The sequence below is a fragment of the Trachymyrmex septentrionalis genome, unplaced genomic scaffold (assembly GCF_001594115.1).
Source record: "Trachymyrmex septentrionalis isolate Tsep2-gDNA-1 unplaced genomic scaffold, Tsep1.0 scaffold16, whole genome shotgun sequence".
NCBI lineage: Eukaryota > Metazoa > Arthropoda > Insecta > Hymenoptera > Formicidae > Trachymyrmex > Trachymyrmex septentrionalis.
The window spans coordinates 5,289,246-5,311,434 of NW_017304758.1; the positions used below are offsets into that span (position 1 = coordinate 5,289,246).

General features: G+C 33.3%; 3 protein-coding genes across 10 annotated transcripts in view; 1 reads left to right on the plus strand and 2 right to left on the minus strand.

Annotated features, from left to right (window-relative positions):
* The window catches only part of LOC108746056 (ubiquitin-related modifier 1), a 163,626-nt gene extending 154,288 nt beyond the window's left edge, over window positions 1-9,338 (minus strand). For 2 of the 4 annotated variants that reach the window (XM_018482571.1, XM_018482572.1), the window contains exons 1-5: window positions 8,957-9,338; window positions 8,787-8,851; window positions 8,614-8,695; window positions 5,170-5,218; window positions 1,635-1,706 (exon numbers count right to left, since the gene is read on the minus strand). In XM_018482571.1, coding sequence (XP_018338073.1) covers window positions 1,638-1,706; window positions 5,170-5,218; window positions 8,614-8,695; window positions 8,787-8,851; window positions 8,957-8,994 — 303 coding nt within the window. In that variant the 5' untranslated portion in view covers window positions 8,995-9,338 and the 3' untranslated portion in view covers window positions 1,635-1,637. The remainder of the gene's footprint in view (window positions 1-1,634; window positions 1,707-5,169; window positions 5,219-8,613; window positions 8,696-8,786; window positions 8,852-8,956) is intronic. The other 2 variants (XM_018482573.1, XM_018482574.1) reach the window with 2 other exon arrangements.
* Window positions 8,038-14,567, plus strand: LOC108746051 (kinesin-related protein 4-like). 3 transcript variants are annotated; one of them, XM_018482560.1, is made up of 6 exons: window positions 8,038-8,090; window positions 10,021-10,399; window positions 10,683-12,952; window positions 13,034-13,795; window positions 13,893-14,113; window positions 14,326-14,567. In XM_018482560.1, exons 2-6 carry the CDS (start codon window positions 10,030-10,032, stop codon window positions 14,456-14,458), a joined length of 3,756 nt encoding a protein of 1,251 aa, XP_018338062.1. In that variant the 5' UTR covers window positions 8,038-8,090; window positions 10,021-10,029; the 3' UTR covers window positions 14,459-14,567. The 3 variants fall into 3 exon arrangements, with proteins under 3 accessions (XP_018338062.1, XP_018338060.1, XP_018338061.1); XM_018482558.1 differs by lacking the exon at window positions 8,038-8,090 and adding an exon at window positions 8,733-8,798; XM_018482559.1 differs by lacking the exon at window positions 8,038-8,090 and adding an exon at window positions 9,441-9,611.
* Window positions 14,568-15,003: 436 nt separating this feature from the next.
* Window positions 15,004-22,030, minus strand: LOC108746190 (myosin-2 heavy chain). 3 transcript variants are annotated; one of them, XM_018482805.1, is made up of 19 exons: window positions 21,844-22,030; window positions 21,047-21,418; window positions 20,670-20,815; window positions 20,285-20,586; window positions 19,906-20,066; window positions 19,722-19,826; window positions 19,380-19,513; window positions 19,135-19,308; window positions 18,112-18,437; window positions 17,774-17,961; window positions 17,145-17,381; window positions 16,880-16,936; window positions 16,584-16,809; window positions 16,353-16,501; window positions 16,145-16,246; window positions 15,815-16,024; window positions 15,549-15,731; window positions 15,330-15,479; window positions 15,004-15,245 (listed from the first exon to the last, which is right to left on the minus strand). In XM_018482805.1, the coding sequence occupies exons 1-19, from the start codon at window positions 21,871-21,873 to the stop codon at window positions 15,057-15,059; spliced, it is 3,441 nt and encodes a 1,146-aa protein (XP_018338307.1). In that variant the 5' UTR covers window positions 21,874-22,030; the 3' UTR covers window positions 15,004-15,056. The 3 variants fall into 3 exon arrangements, with proteins under 3 accessions (XP_018338307.1, XP_018338306.1, XP_018338308.1); XM_018482804.1 differs by having other exon boundaries at window positions 19,906-20,072; XM_018482806.1 differs by lacking the exons at window positions 20,670-20,815; window positions 21,844-22,030 and having other exon boundaries at window positions 19,906-20,072; window positions 21,047-21,125.
* Window positions 22,031-22,189: the final 159 nt, after the last annotated feature.

The following is a 22,189-nucleotide window of genomic DNA, read 5'->3' on the forward strand; positions in this document are numbered from 1 at the left end:
GGGAGAGAGAGAGAATATATAGAATATATAATAAATACACAGAAATATATAGAGTAATATACGTAGAATACTAGTATTCATATAACGTTTCTTGGAATAGAGAGTTTAATATATAAATAGTGATTAATGCATTAATATATGCGTGTATGTTGATTTTTAAAAAAGATAAAGACTAAGAGTCTTTTTAATTACAAGCAACATCAAGATAGCTTTTGCAGCAAAAACCATCATGATGTTGGTTAACTAAAAATTCACAACTGTGTTTCACTATATCATATCTTTGTTTAAATTTTACGTAACATATATATTTGTGTCTAACCAAAAACTTAATTAAAAATTTAAACGAAGATATGATATGTATAGTGAAACACAGATAGACACTGTGTATATTTAATTATAGTTAAAAACTTTAGAATGCTTTTAATATTTGTATGAAATTTCTAGAGGCATCAAATATATTTATAAAACACAATTTAACATTTTTGTAATATTTGTACAAAATTTTCATATCGATTTTCCATCACTCAACTCTTTCCTTTTAATAAGAGAGAAACGCGTGTGTTATCTCGCGTTGTGTTACGCAATTTTGACGCAATATACGTAAAGCTATTCAAGCTTATAATTTATATATGAGGTACGCATTGCTATCAAATTGCGCTCACAGCCAGGAAACTAGGAATAGGATGTGTGGCTTCGAAGAACAAGTATGACAATAGTATTGCAGATTGGAAATTGGAATGCCAATGAAATGTTAGCAAAAGGATGGTAAATGTTGATCAGAAAATAATTTCGCAGTTTAAATATTTTATATAATATTGCATAAAATACGTAAAAAATCCTTTATTCATCTACAAATATCTCAATTTACCAAAAATAAATTTTTTTAAACTTCGGCAATTTTCACTTTTAATTAAATATCCGTCGAATTGCAGCACGTGCGATTCTGATAAACGTGATATTCAAATGGATATCCCACTTTGCGTTATATTTTTTACAAAATAGTAACGTAAAACCAACAAGAGAAACGTGCAATTCACGCGTGACTATAAAGTCAAATTATATATATGATCACTAATTGCCGCAATTTAAAACTTTCGTTAACTCGCGCACACAACGTGATAACTTATTATTCACAGATCACATGATAGTTTGTAAACATGTAACTGAATAATATCTAATTGTAAGCCAAACTTCGAAAATATTAATTATTAAATGATTAACTCTAATAATATTAAAATACACATTAAATTTATTGCATAAATTATTGTAAAAGAAACCTATTATTTTTCGCAACATTACATCGTCTGTCTTGAAAGGTAAAAATCTTCCAATCTGACAATACTAAATAATTTTAAAAATAAATCTGGTACTTCGAAAACCTTTTCTCATAAAAATATTGCAATTATAATAATATTTCGAAAACTTTGATCCACCCAGAATTATGATGCAATGAAACAAATAATATCATAATTATTATTTGAAACTGACGTATATACTTTACAAAAAAAAATATTTTATTTTCTCATGTCGCATTTAAAATGCAGCAGTTGAAGTATAAAATATTTCGTGTACATGAAAAAAGTTTACAATATTCAGATGACTTATTCTAGATTTTCAGTATTGGAAATTCGTACCTTCTATCCTCCGTGCAGCGTCGAGATGAAGAGCACTTTGTCCCGCGGGCATAGTTTATAATCGCCTTCACCCTGAAATTATATCTTCTTATATCTCTATACTTCTTATATCTTTTTGGTCAATAGACCGATACGAAATATAACTAAAAAGTTAACATAAAACATGATAAAAAATAATAAGCTTAAGGAAATATTTTAATTTACATATATCAATATCTATATATTCTTTAAGAAATTAAAAGTCAATTTTCATTCAAAATTTAATTGTATACTATTTCTTCGTATCATTTGTTTCCAGAAGTTTTAAGTAAATACTTCAAACAAGTAATTCAAGTAATAATTTTCACTTTACTTTAAGTTGCACTTTATTATAATTTTACTTTATTTTTAAATTTCAAACTTCAATCAAAAAACTTTATTACATCTTTTTAATAGAGTTTGGAAATTAAAATTTTATTATTTGCATCTTAAGAGTTTGAGTTATAAAAACCCTTATAGACCTTCAGTCATTTATTTAAATAATAGTTACGGCTTGATGTTTTAAAATCAAGGAAAAGAGTTGCTTAAGAAATCCATGATATAGATGAAAATTCAATGAATGCCCTATATACCCTAAATGAAGATAGACTGACTTTACCAAGATTTCATCTTTAATTCTGAGTTCATGCCTTTAAACATCCTTTAACTTTCGAGATAGCAAAGATATCCAAAAAGAGATTACATAGATATGCAAGATTCGAAAAAGTTAGATTTTCACGAGCGCAACTATATTACAGAAAAAGAGGGACGCGAGTGGAAAAAGAAACGGGTGAAAAAGAAAGCAGATGACATGTATACTCTCTCTGTGTGTGACACACACACACACACACACACACACACACGCGCGCGCGCGCGCGCATACGCACACATACATGTGCCTTGAGAAAAGAAGCGAGCCGAGCGAAAAGACGCGGAAACGCAAAAGCCGCGCAAAAGCGAAGCTGCGCGGAGAAGCTTCGCCAAGAAGCGACGATATTATCATAATAATGGCCAGAGCCATCATCTTTTCCCTCGTTCCGACGCTCCCTGACGCTGCAGCATCTTCCCGCTCGAACGTTACCCCGGCGAGAACCGCGTCTTTCCTCCTAATAGCCGCGGCGTGTACATTTACAAATTTAAAATGATAATTCTCTCCGTGGGTGTGGCAAACCGAGGTCATTTGCGCCCTTTCAGCGTCCGGAGTCGCTCCGTTATCCCGCACCCTATCTAGCGCGCAAGTAGCGATGGCGATGGTAGCCGACAGACCGATTATGCCGTTTGTAAAAACCGGTCACGGGGTATCCCGTTTGTCAGACGCCAGAAACAGCCGTGCGTCACTGTGGGAGTTGGCGACGTGGGAAAAGAAATATCGTGCGACGAGGGGTATCATTCGCCTCCGCAACATTTCTCTGTGCGTTTGAGATTAATATTTTAAATAATCACACTCGGTAACTTTTCGGCTTTCGCAAATCGTTCAAGCTCTTCATTTTATTAATCCTAAAATACACAAACATGACTTTTAATATGTTCCCTTCCACGTGAAATGTTCGTATATATCGTTCAGACTACTTGGTGGTCTGTATTTATTGTAAATAGTTATACGTGTATTATGTATAGTGCAGTTATTGTATATCATGGAAACATTGTTATTTAATAATATAATAATAAAACTGTAGTTTTATAAATATTGCATGTTATAAATAAAACTATTAATATCTCTCGACAGCGTGAAGTGTATATAACAGAAAGTTATCGAAAAGCAGTTCGGTAAAAAACAAGTTTAAATAAAATCTTATGATTTTTATTCATAATTTGCTTTTCTTCTATCTTCAGCCCAATCTTACGTTAATCCAAAAATATTTTGAATTGTTCTTTTCTGATTATGATTCTGCAATTCTTCATTAGGAAATGTATTCTAAACTTATTGCAAGCAAAGGAAAAAAAATTTCGAAATAGGTATAAAACAATTATACACGGAATATACAATATATGAATATTGAAATAGCTGAATCAGATAGAGAACTTGTATGAAATTCTTGAAAAAATTTAAACAATTATTGCGCAAAGAAAGTAGTCACTTTTATTGAATATTTAAATATGTCTCTCTACTAATAAATTTTTATTAATTTTAGAAAAGAAAATATAAATTCCGTCTTCAAAGAATTCAGTTGCCGAATACGGTGCATTAACTTCTCATATCAGTGTGACGACTTAAGAATCACGTAGCTAAGTAATTCAATCCTTTTCGAATTTAAATCCGTCTGCCATTCTCGTTGTGCATTTAAATCTATATTTAAAAGATTTTCCTTAAAATGAAGTTTTAATAATTCGAATATATTTTTAAGATGTATATAAAAAATTTATCTTGAAAGAAAATGTAGTGGAAAAGTAGAAAAGCAAAAATCAAATATATGATTTTAATTTTATAAACGTTTTAAGTCAGATTTGAGAATTTTAGTTACCACTAAAAAATATAATAGATAAATAATTTTAAATTTATTATATACTATTTTTCTGTTTTGCAATCTTGATAATATTATTTTACAATATTTAGCAAGATTTAGCATAAGTAGAATTAGCATAAGTAACGCGAAATTTAATGACTATATAAAAAGTTCTACTTTAATTTCACTCGTAAAAAATGGCATTAGTTCTAAATTTAATTATGGCTATAAATACTAAACACAAATAGTGTTTTTAATTAATGTTGGTAATTTTTTAGAATACCTCCCCTCAAATCTTAATAAAAATACACTTATTCGATGTGTTTTCACTCAAAACGAAAAAGAATCTGGCAAAAAAACGCAGTAATCGGCCTCGTGAATCGAGTTATTAAGTGTTAAAGTTGAAGACTTTAGAGATTGAGATATGTATTACATCCTGATTCAATACAGCTGTATGTATACATTCTGCATTAATTACACAAATTCACTGCTTTTAAAAACACAAATTCTCTGCTTCACAAATTCACTACTAATGCAAAGAATTTGTGTGCTTAAAGCAGTGAATTTTTGTATGTGAAGCAATGAATTTGTGTTTTTAAAGCAATTTTAAAGCAGTGAATTTGTGTAATTAATGCAGAACGTATACATAGAGCTGTAGCGAAAAAATCGAAATGACAAATATTTTAACCTCTAAAGTCTCCAACTTTAACGCTTAATAACTCGATTCACGAGACCGACCACCGCGGTTTCTTTTTGCTAGATTCTTTCGTTTTGAGTGAAAACACGTCGAATAAGTGTATTTTATTAAGATTTGAGATGAGAGGGGGGGGAGGGTATTCTAAATAATTACCTCCAAATTGGCCGAGAAAGATGTAGTCGAAGGACGATTCTTGAAAAACTTGTGTACTTGATGAACTTTTAGTCAAAAGAACTTACGATCATCGAATACATTGGCATAATTCTCTCATAAAAATTGTTCCAATATGTGATATTCGAGGAGAAGTACATTGCACATAGATACACGTGTAGATGAAATACAGTAAATGGAACAGACACTATGTCCAAAAACTCACCAGTAATTCCCAGTCGGCATCGTTAACCAGAACTAAGATGCCCGGTCTCCTAGAGAAACAAGATAAACTTTTTAAATCGAGTTGCTCGTTCCGCTGCTGCCAGCGTATTGTGTGTATGTCGAAAACTTACAGATACCGTACTCTCTATCAATTACGGGAAGTTGGAGGTACAAGCGCGAAACGAACGCGAAACGAGCGCGAAACGAACATGAAACAATGAGCGAACGAAAACCCGCCGCGATCAGCCTCGATCATTCACTGCGAAAAACTGTCACTCGCAAAAACGAAAATTTCAAAATGGATGTCCCGCCAATATCGTTCAACCGATTGGCTGATACCATTCGAGTCGTTGAGCCCATAGAATTGGCCTGAATTGAGCCTACAGAATCGACACGACCGCGACTCGCAGCCGACTTCACTATGCTCGCTTACATCATGTAGACGCATACCGTATATACGCCATTTCATTCGTTTTGATCTCGAATTCGCGATTTTCAATATTTTCTTTTCCTTTTTCCTTCGAGCGAAATATAAAAATAGAACAAACTAAAATCGAGAGAAATGTGAAATATACGCCGCCATCAGTTCTCGTTTTAGTCTCGTAAAAACTATCGAAAGATAACATCTCGCAAATCCAATCATTGTACAAATCATTATCATTATGTCACGAAAGCGAGCACTATACTAATCAACGACGTTAACATGCGATATTTAATCTGATAAATCATAGATTTTTGACATATTTGCGAACAACAATTTTCAACAGTGACGAGAAGTCGATTCTTTCTCTCTAATTATCAAGCTTATCAACATCGATTTAATGTAAAATAAAATATGCCAAAACATAACGTACGTTAAATTGATAATGAGAATAATAACCGAATTAAATCACTTTACTTTACCGTAAATTTTTTACCATACAATTTTCAATCGGCTACAAAAAACGCAATTACAAGAAATCGATTCATACGACAATTCCGTATTTATATATTTATAAAGGCCCGTATTTAGAACGCGCTTTATCGATAAAAATATAAGAATTGATTATGTGAATACCGACTTTAAGCCATTTTCTACAATTTTTAAACTGTAAGCCGTAGAAATTGATCAATTACGAGTACAATTGAATGAGAGGAGAATAATTAACTATGGCCGGTATAGTCAGATCTAATATTCAAGACCGTCTTAAGTACAAACTTAAGAAGTCACGAACCAATCAGAGGGCCGTATTAGCGTCTTAAGACATTACTTCAGATAATCTTGAAATAAGATCGGACTATGAATACCGTCCTATGATTCATTCATTTCGTAAGATGCGTAAGCCCGGATCTATAATAGATTTTTAAGCTTTTAGTCATAAGAAATGGACAAATCATAATCTATTATTCTTCTCGCATTCAATTGTAATTGATCAAATTTTATGGCTTAAAGCTTAAAACTAATGTAAAAATTTATGCTGCGGTCTAAGGATGGAGTCATATGAGATGTATTTGCCGTGTAAAGCTAAAAACACAATAAGCACAAGCAATAGTAGAATAAGTACACGAAACAGGGAATAACTAGCCATCCAATCAAAGCTTTGGGATATACAATAAATTCAATATTATACTCCAGAGCTCTAATTGAATAACACGTTATTTTCTATTTCTCGTTCCTATTGCCTGTATGTTACCTATTGCCTGTACCTATTGTGTTTCCAGTTTTACGCGTACCAGCGTAACCAATCAGTAAAATGTAAAACTACAACAACGGATCGCTTCTGATTGGTTACGCGATTACGCGATACGCGTAAAATATACCTCATGGGGCCAAGAATCCACACAACTTGCATAGTCGCATAAACGTGTGAATAAAGAAAATTATTCAATCACATTTTACATGCGACTTTAAAAAAGAAATGTAATTGGATAATTTTGTTTATGCAGCCTAAAGCCCTCGTAAAGACAACAGCGCTTTGACATCGAGTGCTTAAAAAGCCGATTGTGGGGATAAAATTTACCCCTATCATCCGTTTTTCATCAATCAACGTTCGGTGTGAAAGCATCGTTGTTGTCCATAGGTTTGTCCTATTTTAGCGAAAATTCTTGTACGGTTTACCTTCCTTTTCCTTCCGTGTTGGAGAGGAAAAGAGAAAAGACAAATCGTACAAAAAGTTGAGCTAAAAAGAACAAGCCTCTTATGAGAATCTGGACAAACTTGTATGTACCATAGCACCGACAAGATACTATTAAAGATCGACATCCTTATGAGAGTACGCGTAAATATTGAAGTAATTAAAAGTTAAAAACTGATAATATTGTACTTATTTTATGATTTATTAGTTTAATAGACGTATTTATGCATTTAGAACTCAATAATACTCAATTTTTCTCTATGAGAAATTGTGATATCAGTGTTATCGTCAAAGTTTGATTATCAACAGAGATGATAACTGCGGAGAAAAAAATTGTAATTTTTCTACAATATATAGGATATTGCAGCTTAGCAAGTATGCATATTTATTTATGGAACATTTATGTAAAAGTCATGAATTTAATAATGTATAAGTCAAATATTTATGTCAAATATTTATGTCATATTTATATCAATTGTCGATAATGTCAGCGTTCTTCAATTACCTTCGGGCCCTTTTCATACCGCCGAAAATTTGCCCAGGATTCACGGTCTTTAATAATATCTCGTCAGTAATCTCTCTAGAAACCTTCAAGAGTCTGGCCACTCTCAACTACATTCTGATAGGATAATTTTGAATTAGACATGGCGGAACTTGTCATGGAAAATCCTTTGTCACTTTAAATTATATGCACAATCGAGGACACAACAATTAGGCATTTTTCTTGTTACCAATAAATTCTTTTATAGCATCTTGCCTGATGATGAGACTTTTTGCTATGGATAATAGCGCGTGACCATAATAGCAGGTAACCTTAGTATGTGACCCTACTTATATACAATATGTACTCTGCCAAATATACAAAGCCTAATGTCGCCGCCATTCATAATATGTATCTACTCTCTGCAATGTAAAGCAAAGTATTTCCGCCATATTTATCCCGTGACCAGACTCTTAACTTGAGGATCTCTATTCTATACCGGAATGCATCGAAAGATACAGATACTGACATCTGTGAATTGCGCGTGCGACCGGGGCGATATGCGCCATGCGCCACTATATTGTATATATGCATGTATGTACGTAGTGTACGCGGCCATCTTCATTAACGATGTCGGCCGTCGCCGTAGTCGGTCGATCCCATTCATTTTCGGTCTGTGCGAATTCACGTGACTGATGTGACGCGTTTATATGCAAAGTAAACCTGCAGTGTTCGATCGACACGGCTAAATACTGCGGATATCGCGTTATTAGAATTCTTTCAAGTTCTTTTGTTTCGCGGCCGCAAACAAACGTCGAAGAGGTGTATGACTATATGTAAGATCACTTACACCGTGTCGCCCTGCATAAAGAGCTCGGGCCGTTCTGTCAAGAGGTTATCCCGCAGCCAGCTTAGCAGTCGTTTCAGCGTCCCTGTAGAATCGATTGATTACTATTAACGACTAAAAGAGACAAAGCTACGGGCACGAGCTAACTGCTTCCGAGCAGTATCGAGGATACTTACATTCCTCACCGGGTAAGTCCACCTCGTGCCGCTTCTTTCCATCAAATAACAACTCTGCTCCACCCCTGCGAACATTCGACAGACGACGTGATTTGTTCGTCCCGCGCGGCGATACTTTATCTCATCGCATGACGCATGCTTATATGAAATTTCAATTTTCTCGGTCTTACCCGAACTCGATAGTGAGAGGAAGTCCAACCGTAGACATCGTGAATTGTGAAACCGAGAGTTCAAAGAACGTTTCTCTCCTTTCCTACTAGTTAGGTTAGAATTGGATTATCGTGCGCGCGTTCCTGCAATTCGTGCAGAACTTTCAGCGATGATCACTGCCATCGAATGCCAGGTTAGGTTTGTCGAAAAAAGAGAAGAGGAAAAAAAAGGCGCACTGATGAATTTTCATTCGTATGCGTCGAAGGCCGGGATCGATTGTCGTAATAAAACGAATTAAATGGAGCTTTCGCCGTGTGTATATATATATACACACACATATGCTTACCGCTGTATATATGTATATACGTGAGATTTGGCACGATCCTCTACTACGGCTCGTACAGACTAGAGAGCGCGCATACGCATGCGCATGCGTGGCAAAAACCTCGGCATTTACACTTTACAGCGGTGTCAGCGGTGCGTTTGTATGTACATACACAGTGCGAGGATCAGCGAGGAGAGCAAAGAGTGCTTGTTGTAAATCTCAATGAAATGATCTAAACCGTAATTTCGATCGATTGACACACTCTGCGTGAATCGAACTTTCAATTATTACCACGCGGTCGCGAGTGAAAAGAGGAGTAGCTGGTAGACCCGCTCGATTCTGTCCATCACGTATGTACGTTAGTCCTGCAACGTGCAGGTCATTAATCTTGCGTGATATCGGTACCGGGGGAAAGAATTAAGAGAGAGTGCGTCTTAACGGCCGATTGTCCATCACGCTAGCGATCCATATTATCAAACAAGTACGCGAATTATTTCCGACGACACGTAAACGATGCGGCAGCGGCATGACGATATTACGAGATATCGTTCAAAGTGCGGCCTGTAATGGCGGCTGATGAAAAAGTGTTTTCCATTGCGCGCCACGTATGTTCACCGAGCCGGCAAACGTCTGTCTACTTAACGTCTGTCTGAAAATAATCGGAAATAAATCGGACAATCAATTAATTCCGTCGTCTTCGCTCTTCGATCGTTAGATCGCATCAATTGATAATAATCCGCGATTCCTTCTTGCCCATAGTTTTCCACGATGTCGGAGAACAGCGAGCACTCGCCCGACGACACCGAGACGGAGACAAAGGCGATGGAAGATCTTCCTAACGATTCATCCAAGAGCGAAACGAAATTAATGAATCAGGCCGACACGGCTCTGCTCGAGGATGAGGAAATGCCGACGTACATCAGTGTGTCTAGTATCACAAGACCAGATGACTCGGACATTGTTAACGTGAAGCAGCGTGAAAATGAGTCTCGAGAGATGGAAGGAGATCGTAGCCCGAGTCCCTATCCTAGCGACGATCAAGCAGCGAGTAGTGTGTATGTTTTATCATCTGAAGAAGAAATCGATCAACATCCTTATAATGATGAAGATGACGAAGATGAATATGGAGATAGTGACGGTAAGTTAATAATAAAGAGACTTGTGCCTGATTTAGATCCATAAAAATTCAGCCAACGGAATATATAGTTCAGTTAGGACCAATTAAGACTGGCAGCCCTATTGGTTGAATTTTAGGATTTTAAGAAGGCCGAAGCATAAACCAAGCGTTAGAGATATAGAGAATAAGAGAATAGAATTGGCTTAGTACATATTCAACTCGAGCAATAGTCGATGTCTTTGAACTTATAATATTGATATAACCGTATATTTTTTAGTAGTATGTAGCTTTCATCATGTTACAGATATGGAAAATTTAGAGCTTGATAATGATTTTGATTCGGATCATCCAAGTAACATGAAGCATTTAATGGATGACGAGGATGATGATGATGAAGATGACGAAGATGAAGAAGATGATGAAGACAGTCCTAGACAAATGCATGATGGTATCGATGATAACTACGAGACAGATTATTATGATGGAAGATCTGATGATTTTATCTTCAATAGGAGATTGAAAAATCGTCACAAAGAAAAAAGCCTTTCTCTTCAAGATTTGAAAATGTACAAGAATAATATGAATGATGGATATTTTAAAACAAGACACCCACAAGATTTAAGACCAAATTATCCAAACATTCCAGAACAAGCTATTGTGTATTCTATGATTCAGAGAAAGCAACCAATACCAGGAAAATATCATTATGTACAAAGCAAAGTTAAACGCTATATCAAAGATATAAAAGACCAAAATAGACGTTCCATGGAAAAACATGTAAAACAACATCAGGAGGATACAAGCCACTATAAAAGTAACAGCGATCACAAAAACAATGACACAGAAAAAACAACGCCTACAGTGACTAACAAGACAATAAAAGATTATGCCGAAAGAACGATCAAGGAGTTGGAAATCGCAGAGACATGCGAGAATAGCATGGATAAAGTGGCCTACAATACTATTACTACGCCAATAATATTGAATGGACAAGAAAATAAAAACTGTTTAGAGCCAATACATGAGGAATCCATACCGACTCAAGTTCAAATAGATATACCATTTGAGTCAACGCAAAATGAAAGAGATCTTGCAAATACAGATAGTAAAATGCAAAAACAAAATGGAACAATTGAAGATAAATCGTTAAAATTCAATTATACTGATAAAGAAATTCCAAATTTTTCACCTCTCACTCAAAATGGTCATCAAGAAATACCAACGGTATTTTACGATTTGCGGACTTTAAGTTATGACGAGTATATGCATGGCACTTCTAATTCTAGTCAAAAAACTGATTTAAATAAAAACGCCCATGTTATTGAGCAAGAACATATTCAATCTGAGGCATTTAATAATTCAGATCTAATGGAAGTATCCACAGATGGAGAAGAAGAGATTTGTTCTTTAAGGATTGAGAATATAAAAAGCATTAAGACAATGTCAGATGAAGCAAAACATAATAATGAGCAAATAACTTTTGAGAAAACAAATGAACAATTCAAGAATTTGATTACTTCAGAAGTTACCACATTGAAAAAGAAATTAACGCAGAAGACTGTAAAATATAACAGTCTGCTTGATACATATCAAAAGCAGCTTATGGAAAATTTAAAAATGAAACAGGAATTGGATGAACTGAGAAAAACATTAGCAAAATATGAAAAAGAAAACAAACCTCCGGAACAGAAGGTTGCATCAGTTCAAACAGACGTTTTTATTGATTCTGTATCTAATCAACCCCAAGATCAAATTCAGCCCGCACATGTCAAACAATCCAATAATAAAATATCAGGTAGTAGTGTAGCTTCGACGCTAAGCTCTATAGATCATTGGAGTTCCAGTGCTTGTAATTTATCAGTGTCCATTAAACCACCTGAAATAACGAAAACGTTACAGTCTGACGATAGTATAGTATTGACTGACGGTACACCGAAAAAAACACGTTCATTATCACGCGCATTTATTACTTCCTCCCGAATCTTGCAAACTCTTTCAAGTATTACACAGGGAAAAACAAAGCCAGAAAGTCCATTGGTACAAAATTCGAAGAAAAGATTAAATGAAAATGTATCGATGGATCTGCAAAATGATGAGAGTAATTATCAATGTCTCCCTTCCAGCTCTAAGAAAAGAAAGATTACAGACATTCTTGAACCATCTAATTTTCTACAATCTTTTAAAGTTTCCCAATCTTCTGTAGAATCACATACAAAGTTTAATGAAACGCTTTCAGAATCCCAATTTAAAAACTCGTGTGATTCGATAAATAAGAATATAGATTTGCAATCAAGTTTACCTGATGCTAATACAAGTCAATTAGGAGCTGCTACATCTATGGTAGAGAGCAAGACAGAAACCGCTGATGATCCAGAGGATAATGTAAAGTGCTTTGTATATCGCGAGGACGAAAATAGTAAAGATCGTAGTTTTCTCATTCTAGCAGAGGAGCCTGAAAATGATAAGGCTATTAATGAAAAAGGACGCAGGCGAGAATGCGGTCCGTACTTGCTTGGTAATGTAGAAGTAAGAATGTCTGAGATGAACGGAACAATCAACATTTGGGGTAAAGAGGTAAGTGATCTTATAAATTATAATTTATAAAGAAACTAATTTCAAGATTCTGTTGTACTCAAACTAAAATGTATTTTTCAGATCAGTCAAGAATCCACTGCTGAAACTGAAAATGATACAGAAGCATCTACTAAAATGAAAGACAAAAATCATCATTATTGGCAAAAAACACCAAATACCAGATTCAATGGCAGTAATTTAGTATGTTCAACAAGTAAAAAATCAAAAAGTCCTCCTAGATTTGAACTATCCTCAGCAGCATCTAATTTTTCATGTCTACATTCACCTTCGTTTAACGTAGCAAAAGCATCTTGTTCTACAGATAAAGCAGATAAATTATGTAATTCAAATGCATGCGAAGACTGTGATTTCTCAAAATATCGTAAGGAATGGCTAAGATATAAACGAATACATCCCCAAGAAAAATTACATTCCTGCTGTACTCATGATATAGACACGTCAGAGAAGAAGTGCAATTGTTCCTTACATAACGAAAAGCAAAAGTTCGAAGATAGTTTTATTTATAGCAAAGAAAAGATAAGCACTCAAGAACGTCGACAAAGTTTTTCAAGAAACCTAGAGCCTAACAAGCATTTACATGAAAATATTGCCTCAGAAGGCAACGAGCACGTTTGTAAAAATTGTACGACGTGTCATCATTCATCGCATAATTCAGAGAATTGTCAAGAAAATCACAAATGTTGTACCATGTTAAAAGAAACTTGTGAGCCGCTAATGATGAATATAGATCGGGAATATAACGAATCATGTAGTCACTCGTCTCCTAATAGACATGAAGAAGAGCCGTTAATAAAGCTGAAACAATGTAGTGAAAGACCAGAGGTGAGTTTACGCCATGTACGAATAATTTTATGAATATAATAAAAATTTGTATGGTTATAACTGTATGTGTGATAACTCGTAATTATTTTCTCTTTAGGCGAGACGACGAAGAATAATTGGAAAAAGGGTACGAGGAATTTTAATGGATCTCGTACGAGGGTGTGGAGATTGTTACAATTCTAATCCTAATGTATCCGGTAATAACAAAAGCTGTACACACGAGAAAGAATCTTATTTAAGAAGTTGTTCTCCACAAATCAAAATTTCGCCGTATGCATCTCCAGAACCATTGTGTTCAAATGCAGGACAACCCGGAAGGTGTGCTTTCAAATATTTCTTAAAACTTTTTGTCATTATACATACAGCATTCCATAATTGTGATAGTAACTAGATGTAACATTATTTATGAAATTTATAATATCTTTTGTTAGTAAAAGTGAAAATCTTAAATTGTAATAAAACTAAATATCTGCTCCTTAGATTATATAATATCAATCTTGTAACATCATGATTGTTTTACTTATTTACAGATGCTGCCATGCGTACGCACAGCGAATTGAATCTCAACTGGAAGAATTTCGAATGGAAATGGAAAGGATGCGATCGCGTTCGGATGCTATTCTTAATATGCTCAATATGCTTCATTCAGTGGATACAAATTAAAGAAATCCATCTCAATGTTAATTTTTTTCAAACATGTACATACATCATATTTTTATTGTTTATTTTTTTCTCAGCCACTATGGAATTATCATAGTATCGTCCTACTTTATTGCTTATAAAAAAACTATAGTCGTTAAATAAAACATATATAATAAAAAAGATATGTTTACATCCAATATATGCATATCGAACAATGATGCATGCCATTTTTGTTGTTAAAATTTCTGATAAGATAGCATTGTATCTATGCATTCATAATATATTTTCCATGTGAAGAAATTTATGTGAAATAGTATATGTTAAGTACTACAATTAAATCATGTGTTAAAAATAATGATATAAGTAATCGTACAGTAAATGTGCATAAGTCTTGATTTTATTTTCTTATATTTCAAATATGTCGTTTATAATTTCAAAATTTATAAAAAGGGTGACACGGTATAACAATTATTTATCAATCAACTTTGTCAATTGTATCAAAATGTTGTTACTTAAAGTATAAATGCATAACAAGGCTTGTGTGACGTCGAGTAATATATTTTAATTTCGCTATATCGAACAAAAATATATAAGATTATTATTGAAAAATCATGTGCATTTAATAGTTGCAATCGCAAGAATCATCTACTGGCAAAGCACTTGTCGGTGTTTCTCCTTGTCCGAGAAAGATATTGCTGTAAGAAGTCTTGAGATAGTTTACATGACCCTGTAACGATTTTATACGGCCTTGCGCGTGTTTAAATGCCTCGTTTAAGTTATTTATTTGACTCTGCATCTTTTGTCTGATCTGCATAAGTTAATGAGAAACGTGTCGTAAATACACTCCTGTAACACTTTATTAACATTTCTACATGGTATTTGCAATCGTTACCTCATCTCTGTCTCGTTGGGCGGCACGCGCTGTTGCTCTACACTGTGCCAATTGCCTTTCCATTTCGGCTATCTGGCCTTGCATCGATCTTCGCATAGTTTCGCATCGCTCCTTTGTTCTCGCTACTTGTCTAGCGGAATCCTCCCTTATCTTAAACGGAAGAAGACTCTAGTGCGGACTCTGCGGATAATATTTTTTTATCACTAAATCAACACATACCTGTTCCAACATTGATGATAGTTGCGTGTTTTCGTGCATTTTCTCGTCAATACGTTTTTGCAATTGTGTTTCGTGTTCCTCAAATCGTGCCAATGTGTTTTTCATTCTTTCGTTTTCGTGTCGCAACTCGCCAAGCTTTTTTTCCAACTCTTCGGACTTGTCGGAACCTAGTCCTCTTTCATCCTATATAAGTAATTAATTATTTTTAATTAACATAATGACGTTACTATTGTTAAATTATGTTAAATTATGTAGCAAATCACAACCTGAAGTGCTTGATGCTCGGTGCGCAATACGTCCAATTGATTGTGCAAAGTTTGAATTTTATCTTTGCACCCTAGCAACTCTCGCGACAGATCCTCGCAGCTACGTTCAGCGACTAAGCGCATCTGTTGCGCTTCCTGCATCTTCATTTGCATTTGTTTCAGGATATCAGGCAACGGTGCAAGTTCAGCTAATTTCTCTTGAAATTGATTCTAATTGCATTAATTACATTATATATATATATATACACACACACACACACATATACACGGAATGAGAACATCTTTACATAATTCGAACAAATTGCAATCATATTATAGTATTTGATATACTTTAACACGTCCGATTTCTAAAGTAACATTCTCATTCATTCGTGCATTGTCCATTTCCATAAGGTCTAGTTGTCTACGTTGTTCTTCAACTTGTTGCTGGGCCTAAGATTATATCGATTATATTGATTTCATTTTTATAATCGCTTACATGTGAGAAAAAATATCGAATATAATTTATTCAGATAGATAGATTCGCAACGATAACAACTTGCAAATATTTATTGCGATAATCTTCCAGTTGAGCAGATTGATCTTGAATCAAGGAGCGAAGCTCCTCTAATTCATCTTGCGCTTCTCGAAAGCGTTGCTTCGCCACCATTAGAGCTTGTTCCTGTTCGATGAGATGTTCCTTATGACCTGTCTCGAAATTAATATGCTTTTTGTTACGTACATTAAATCGGAGCTTTATATTATAGTTGTTATTTCTATAGTGAATTACCTTCAAATTTTCCCTTCTCTATTTCCAGAAATTTTAATCGTTCTTGAACGTCTATCAGTTTTATCTCCATTCGTTCCTTCTCTTCCTTTGCATCGCGCAAATCTTGTTTGAATTTCTCTGCTTCCGTTCTCATACACGATACCTCACACAACTTACTTTTATAATCATCTTGTAGCCGGGCGTATTGTTCACGAAGATCGCTTAATTGTTGAACGCTACTAGGGCCCTTTGGTCATAAGTTATGTTATTATGATTACTCAAAGCATATATACAATTAAATTTGCTTATAGCCTTACCATGGCAGCGTTTGTACAAGAACCAGTGCACATTAGAGGTGCAGCCTGCGTAGTCGTCTATATTTGATAAAAAATATATTACTCTTTGCTCGCTAGTTATATCAGTTTTATACAGCGAAAACAAGTAGCATGATTTAATATCATAGACGATAGGATATAAAAATTACAAAAATATATTAAAAAGAAGTATGCACGTAAAAACTCATATTGTTTGAGATGAATATTATTTGAAAAATTTGGTTAAAATATAAACCGTACAGGGTACCTGAGTGAGAGGCATCGCAGACATTACAGATACTTTGGAAATTCCCATTAACGGAAGTCCTGACGTGGGTGTCACACTTGTCGAAGTCGGAGGTGGGCAACAAGCGCACGATGCGCAAGGTCCTGTGCATTTGAGCAGTTTACGTTGCTGTTCCAATTGTTGTCGCTCTCGCTGCACATTTGCTAATTCCATCTGCATGTTACGTACCTCAGTCTCCATACTGCCTAATTGTTGTTCCTAGAATAAAATTTGGAAGCGACATTACATTCCATGGATTTCATCGATTAGTTTTTAACTAATTTTTGTATGTATGAACAATAAATAAAGGATTCATTATATAGAGATTATGCGAAACCCGCGAAACGTATAATCTTTATATAGAAAGCACCCATGGAAGCCTCAAGAATATTATCAAAGGATTGATTAGTTTTGAAACAGAAAATGTATGAAATATAAAAATTGTTATCTCTTCTTACTCTGCTTATATTGTGCTTATATTTATTAAATCGTATGTAAGGAATGTAAAGATTACAGCTTAAAAAAAATTTTTCAATTATTTTTTACATTGTTCTCAATTTTTACTATTGTAGAAAGGATTACGTTTATCTCAAACACATTTTAAAACTTACTAATTGTTTAGTACTATTGCCATATGTTGTAAGTTTATCTTCCAATTCTGCAGGACATGTTCCCCGAGGAAGCAATGACTTAACAACGGCTGGACCTCGGCAACACATCTCTACGTTTTGCAAATCATTGCTGTCTGCGAGATAACGTTCCTCTGTTGGCGATCCACCTCCTGTAAGCCTCGGCGAATCTGCGAGATTAAACATTCTTTTTTTTTTTTTTATAGAAAAATTTGTCGCCTTTGCAAACCTTTCTTTTACCAAATATGCAAAATATCTCGCTTCTATTACATTATTTCTTAACGGCTGAACTATCATATTCTGTTAATTATTCGTCTTACTGCATGCACTCTCTGTAGTTGGTGATAAAGTATTAGTGTATGGCGATCGCAAACAGCATTTGCATCGATTGTCTCGAGGTTGCGCGCTGACATGCGGACGCGAAGATAACGTCGGTGATGTTGATGGAGAAGACGGAGCAGTAATACCTGGGCAGGTGTAACAGCAAGTAGGTCTAATCACTAGTTGATTTAAAGTAGCCAATTGGCGACTCAACTCCATATTTTCTTTGACAATTATACGCATTTCTGCTTGCAGGCCGCATACCTTCTTCTGTAAACTTTCGAGAGCAGTATCTTTTTCTAGCAACGCTTCTTCTAGTTTGTACCTATTTTGCAGGACAACACAGCTTTCATGCAATCTTCATTTTTCGCTTTGTTCCAATATGTCAGAATATATTAAAGTGAGACAAATATAAAAAAAGATTATTTAAAATTAAAATTAAGATGTTATAAAACTTTCGCGAATGAAACAATCATTAACGTGTACATTTCATTCATTTTTATGATATCAGTATATCATAACAAACCGGGTTACGTATACATAAGTGACGTATGATTGGCATGCTTCAAATTGCTGAAAACATCGTGAAATCGTCACCGAGGGAACCGTTTAATTTTCAAGCATTTCATTTGATCGTCTATTATTTGTCATATAAATAAAATAACTATCGGGTATTAAATTATTTTTTGCATTATATCGAGTGTCCTGAAAAAGTCAATTGATACATTTGTTTCTGTTTATTTTATTCAAAGCTATAATTATTTTAACTTTAGTTTAAAATATTAAGTTTGTGTTTTCTTAAAATATATAGACATCTGAACAGCAAATCTAAATTTAACTCTTAATATACTTTATGCTATTTTATAATCACTTATATGTATAGTCATAATCAAATATCAAATATTCCTTGGAAAATTTTTATATATGTAGATGTAATTTTTATATTAAATATAACTCATTTATTTTATGTATTTATATATAGAATATAGATTTAGAATTTATTATACAAAAGACAAGCATACTTTCCACCTTCCAATTGCGCGTTTTCTTTGACCAATTTTTCCTGCATCGTTAAAGACTCGGTTAGTTTGCCGGTTAATTTTTCAAAACACTTTTCCCTTCCCTTCCGTTCGGTATCCGCTACTACGAGTTTTGGGAGCACGTCCGTGTAACCACAAACAATTACTCTTGGAAGCCTAATAAGAATATATGATCGAGAATATCTTGATTGGCTAGCAGCATTTTGTATGAATAAAATATGACTTACTTATCTTCGGGATATTGTATTTGCGGTATCTCGAAGTAATCTTCTTCTAAAATTTTTTTGAATGGTTCTATGTCTCTTTTTTTTATCTCAGTTTCTTCTTCCACTTTACGAAGCCGTTCTACTTCCTCTCGCGCCTGCATTATGTTTATTGTGCATTATATTTTTAACACAGTTAGCAATATATTATTTTATTTATTTTATTTTATTTACACGCATTATTTCAGAATTTCAAGCTTATTGCAAAGATTACATGTGAAATATAAATAGGATTTTTATAAGTAGAAATTTAATAGGATTATATATATGTAGTATATAATATATCTTTTAAATATTTTCGTATACTTTTTGAATTTTTTGCGTTAATTCCTCCAGTTCCGCTACTTTTGAAGTGAGAATGTCTTGTTTCTCTTGAAACGCTAGCTTATCTTCTTCTGTTAATTCGGGTTTCTAATTAAGAAGTATTATTATAAATTAGAATTATCACATTAATAAAGTTATATTAAATAATAATGAAACCTCCGATTACCTCTGACAATTCAAAAACTTCACACTTTAATTGTTTGACTTCATCTGTTAGCAGAATAAATCTCTCATTCATTACTTTTACTTCTATGATTATATCATCAGTTTTAACAGGTGCGCTTATTTCGATCGATTTTACAGATTCCTCAGATTTTGTCACTTCCTCTACACCTTTAAAATTTACTTGTAATAATTTGAAAATAAAAGAGTGAAAAAAAGAGAGAAAAAGAGAGTAAGAGATCATTTGTGTTATTAATTTTAAATAATTGAAATATATGTTTTATCAAATAAAAAAAAAAATAAAAAAAAAATGTAAAACAGAGATTTTTCTGGTAAATTATTTCTATCTTTAATATTTTTTTTTATTGTCATGTTATTTTTACCAATGCTTTCAATTTCATCATCAGCTTTATCTTCTCTGATCTCATCAATTTTAATTTCTTCAATTTTATCTTCATCACCAATTTCATTTTTCTCAACTTCGTCTTCGTCATTAGTTTTATCTCCTGTAGTTTTATTTTTATCTTTATCCTGAGCTTCGTCATCTTCTTTAGTTTCAATTTGTTGTTCCTTAAGATCTTCTATCGCTGCAGATTCTTCGTCTACGATAGTATCTCCAACTGTTGCTTCTTTTTCTTCCTCTGCTTGTACCTCACTGTCCGGTATCTCGTTTTCAGCCATATTTCTACATACACATGTTATTATATTTTATGATGTTACTGGATATAACATATAAAAATAATACTACGGAAACAAAGAAATGATTACACTGAGCGATTTTGTTGGTAGTGAATCAAATCATTTAATTGCAATTCCACGGATTTTGAGACTTCTAACAGGAATTCGTTTTCTATATTTTTCTTTATTTGATTATTTGTATTTTGTTCAACTTTTACTCTGTCATGTTTTTCATACTGAAAAAATTATTAGTTTTATCATGATATAAAGTATGAAAGTATAAATTCCATATATAAAAATTATAAAAACCCATAAATTATTTCAGTCCTTTGTTACTCTTATTTTTTAATGATTTTGAGCAATAGAAAATTAATTCTTGTTACTCAAGTATATATAAGAACGAATAAGCAATCGAATAATTAGAGAATGAAATGCAATAGAATATTATGATATAATAGCATAATTACCGCTTTGGAAACAAACGGTTCAATATTTGTCTGTGACGAAAAGGATTGCAAAAATAATGCTTTTACGAATGGTTCTGATTTTGTAGCGTTGGATGTTTTGATTAATTTTTGCTGATGATAATGGAGTGCAAAAGGAAATACATCACTCAAATTCAATGGTTTCTTCACGTCAAAGAGAGATTCCAATGAACCAAACGCGTCTTTTTTTAGACACGATGTATTATCACAATATTCATCGTTTCGCTGAAGCTTAGAATAGCTTTGTTTAAAACTTCGTCCTTTTGAATCGTGAATGCTCTTTGCTTTGGTCGGAAAACGTTCATGCGTATAAGAATAGTTTTGCAGAGAATTTTTTGCACGCGGCCGTCGTTTCTGCGTAATAGAAACAACTTTTATTGTACGTAAACATTTTTTAAATATTTTATTTTACAATATTTACAATCTTTTGTATCAACGTAATTTTCTATACTTAAAAAATATTATGTATTATATAATAATATAATTATTATATTAATTATATTATGTGTATTATATGTATTATAAATATATTATGTTAAAATAATAATTAAAATATTTAATTATCTTAATATCATTATTTAATAAATAAAACATTTTTTAGTTTTTTCAATAGACTAACTAATTTTAAATATTCAGAAATATATAAAAAAGAAGTTGATGTATAATAATAAATCAGATGTCACATATACGGTTTCCTAAAAGATTAATCATGAAATATGTGTACCGTTTGAAACCGTTTGAAAGGAAAAGAATATTTTATTTGGAAATATTAATTTTACCTTCATATTTTTACCTTCGAAACACTGCATCACGTTCTTTGCTTGAGCAAAATGTAAAAGTGATATATGCGTAGCGTGAGTATAACCTAATCCCTGCGATTTCTTTATTATTTCTCAATAATGTAGAGTTTCTTTATATCGTCAAATTGTATATAGAAATTTTAATATAATGAAAAAATATTTTTGTGTAACTAACCAAAAAGATTGTATGTGTAATATAATGATACATTACATATATAATATACATATGAAAAGAAATTAAATATTTCATATAATGTCACTACAGAATATTTTGCTCACTTCAAAATATTTCGAAGTTCTTTTTATCAAATACGCAGTACGTATG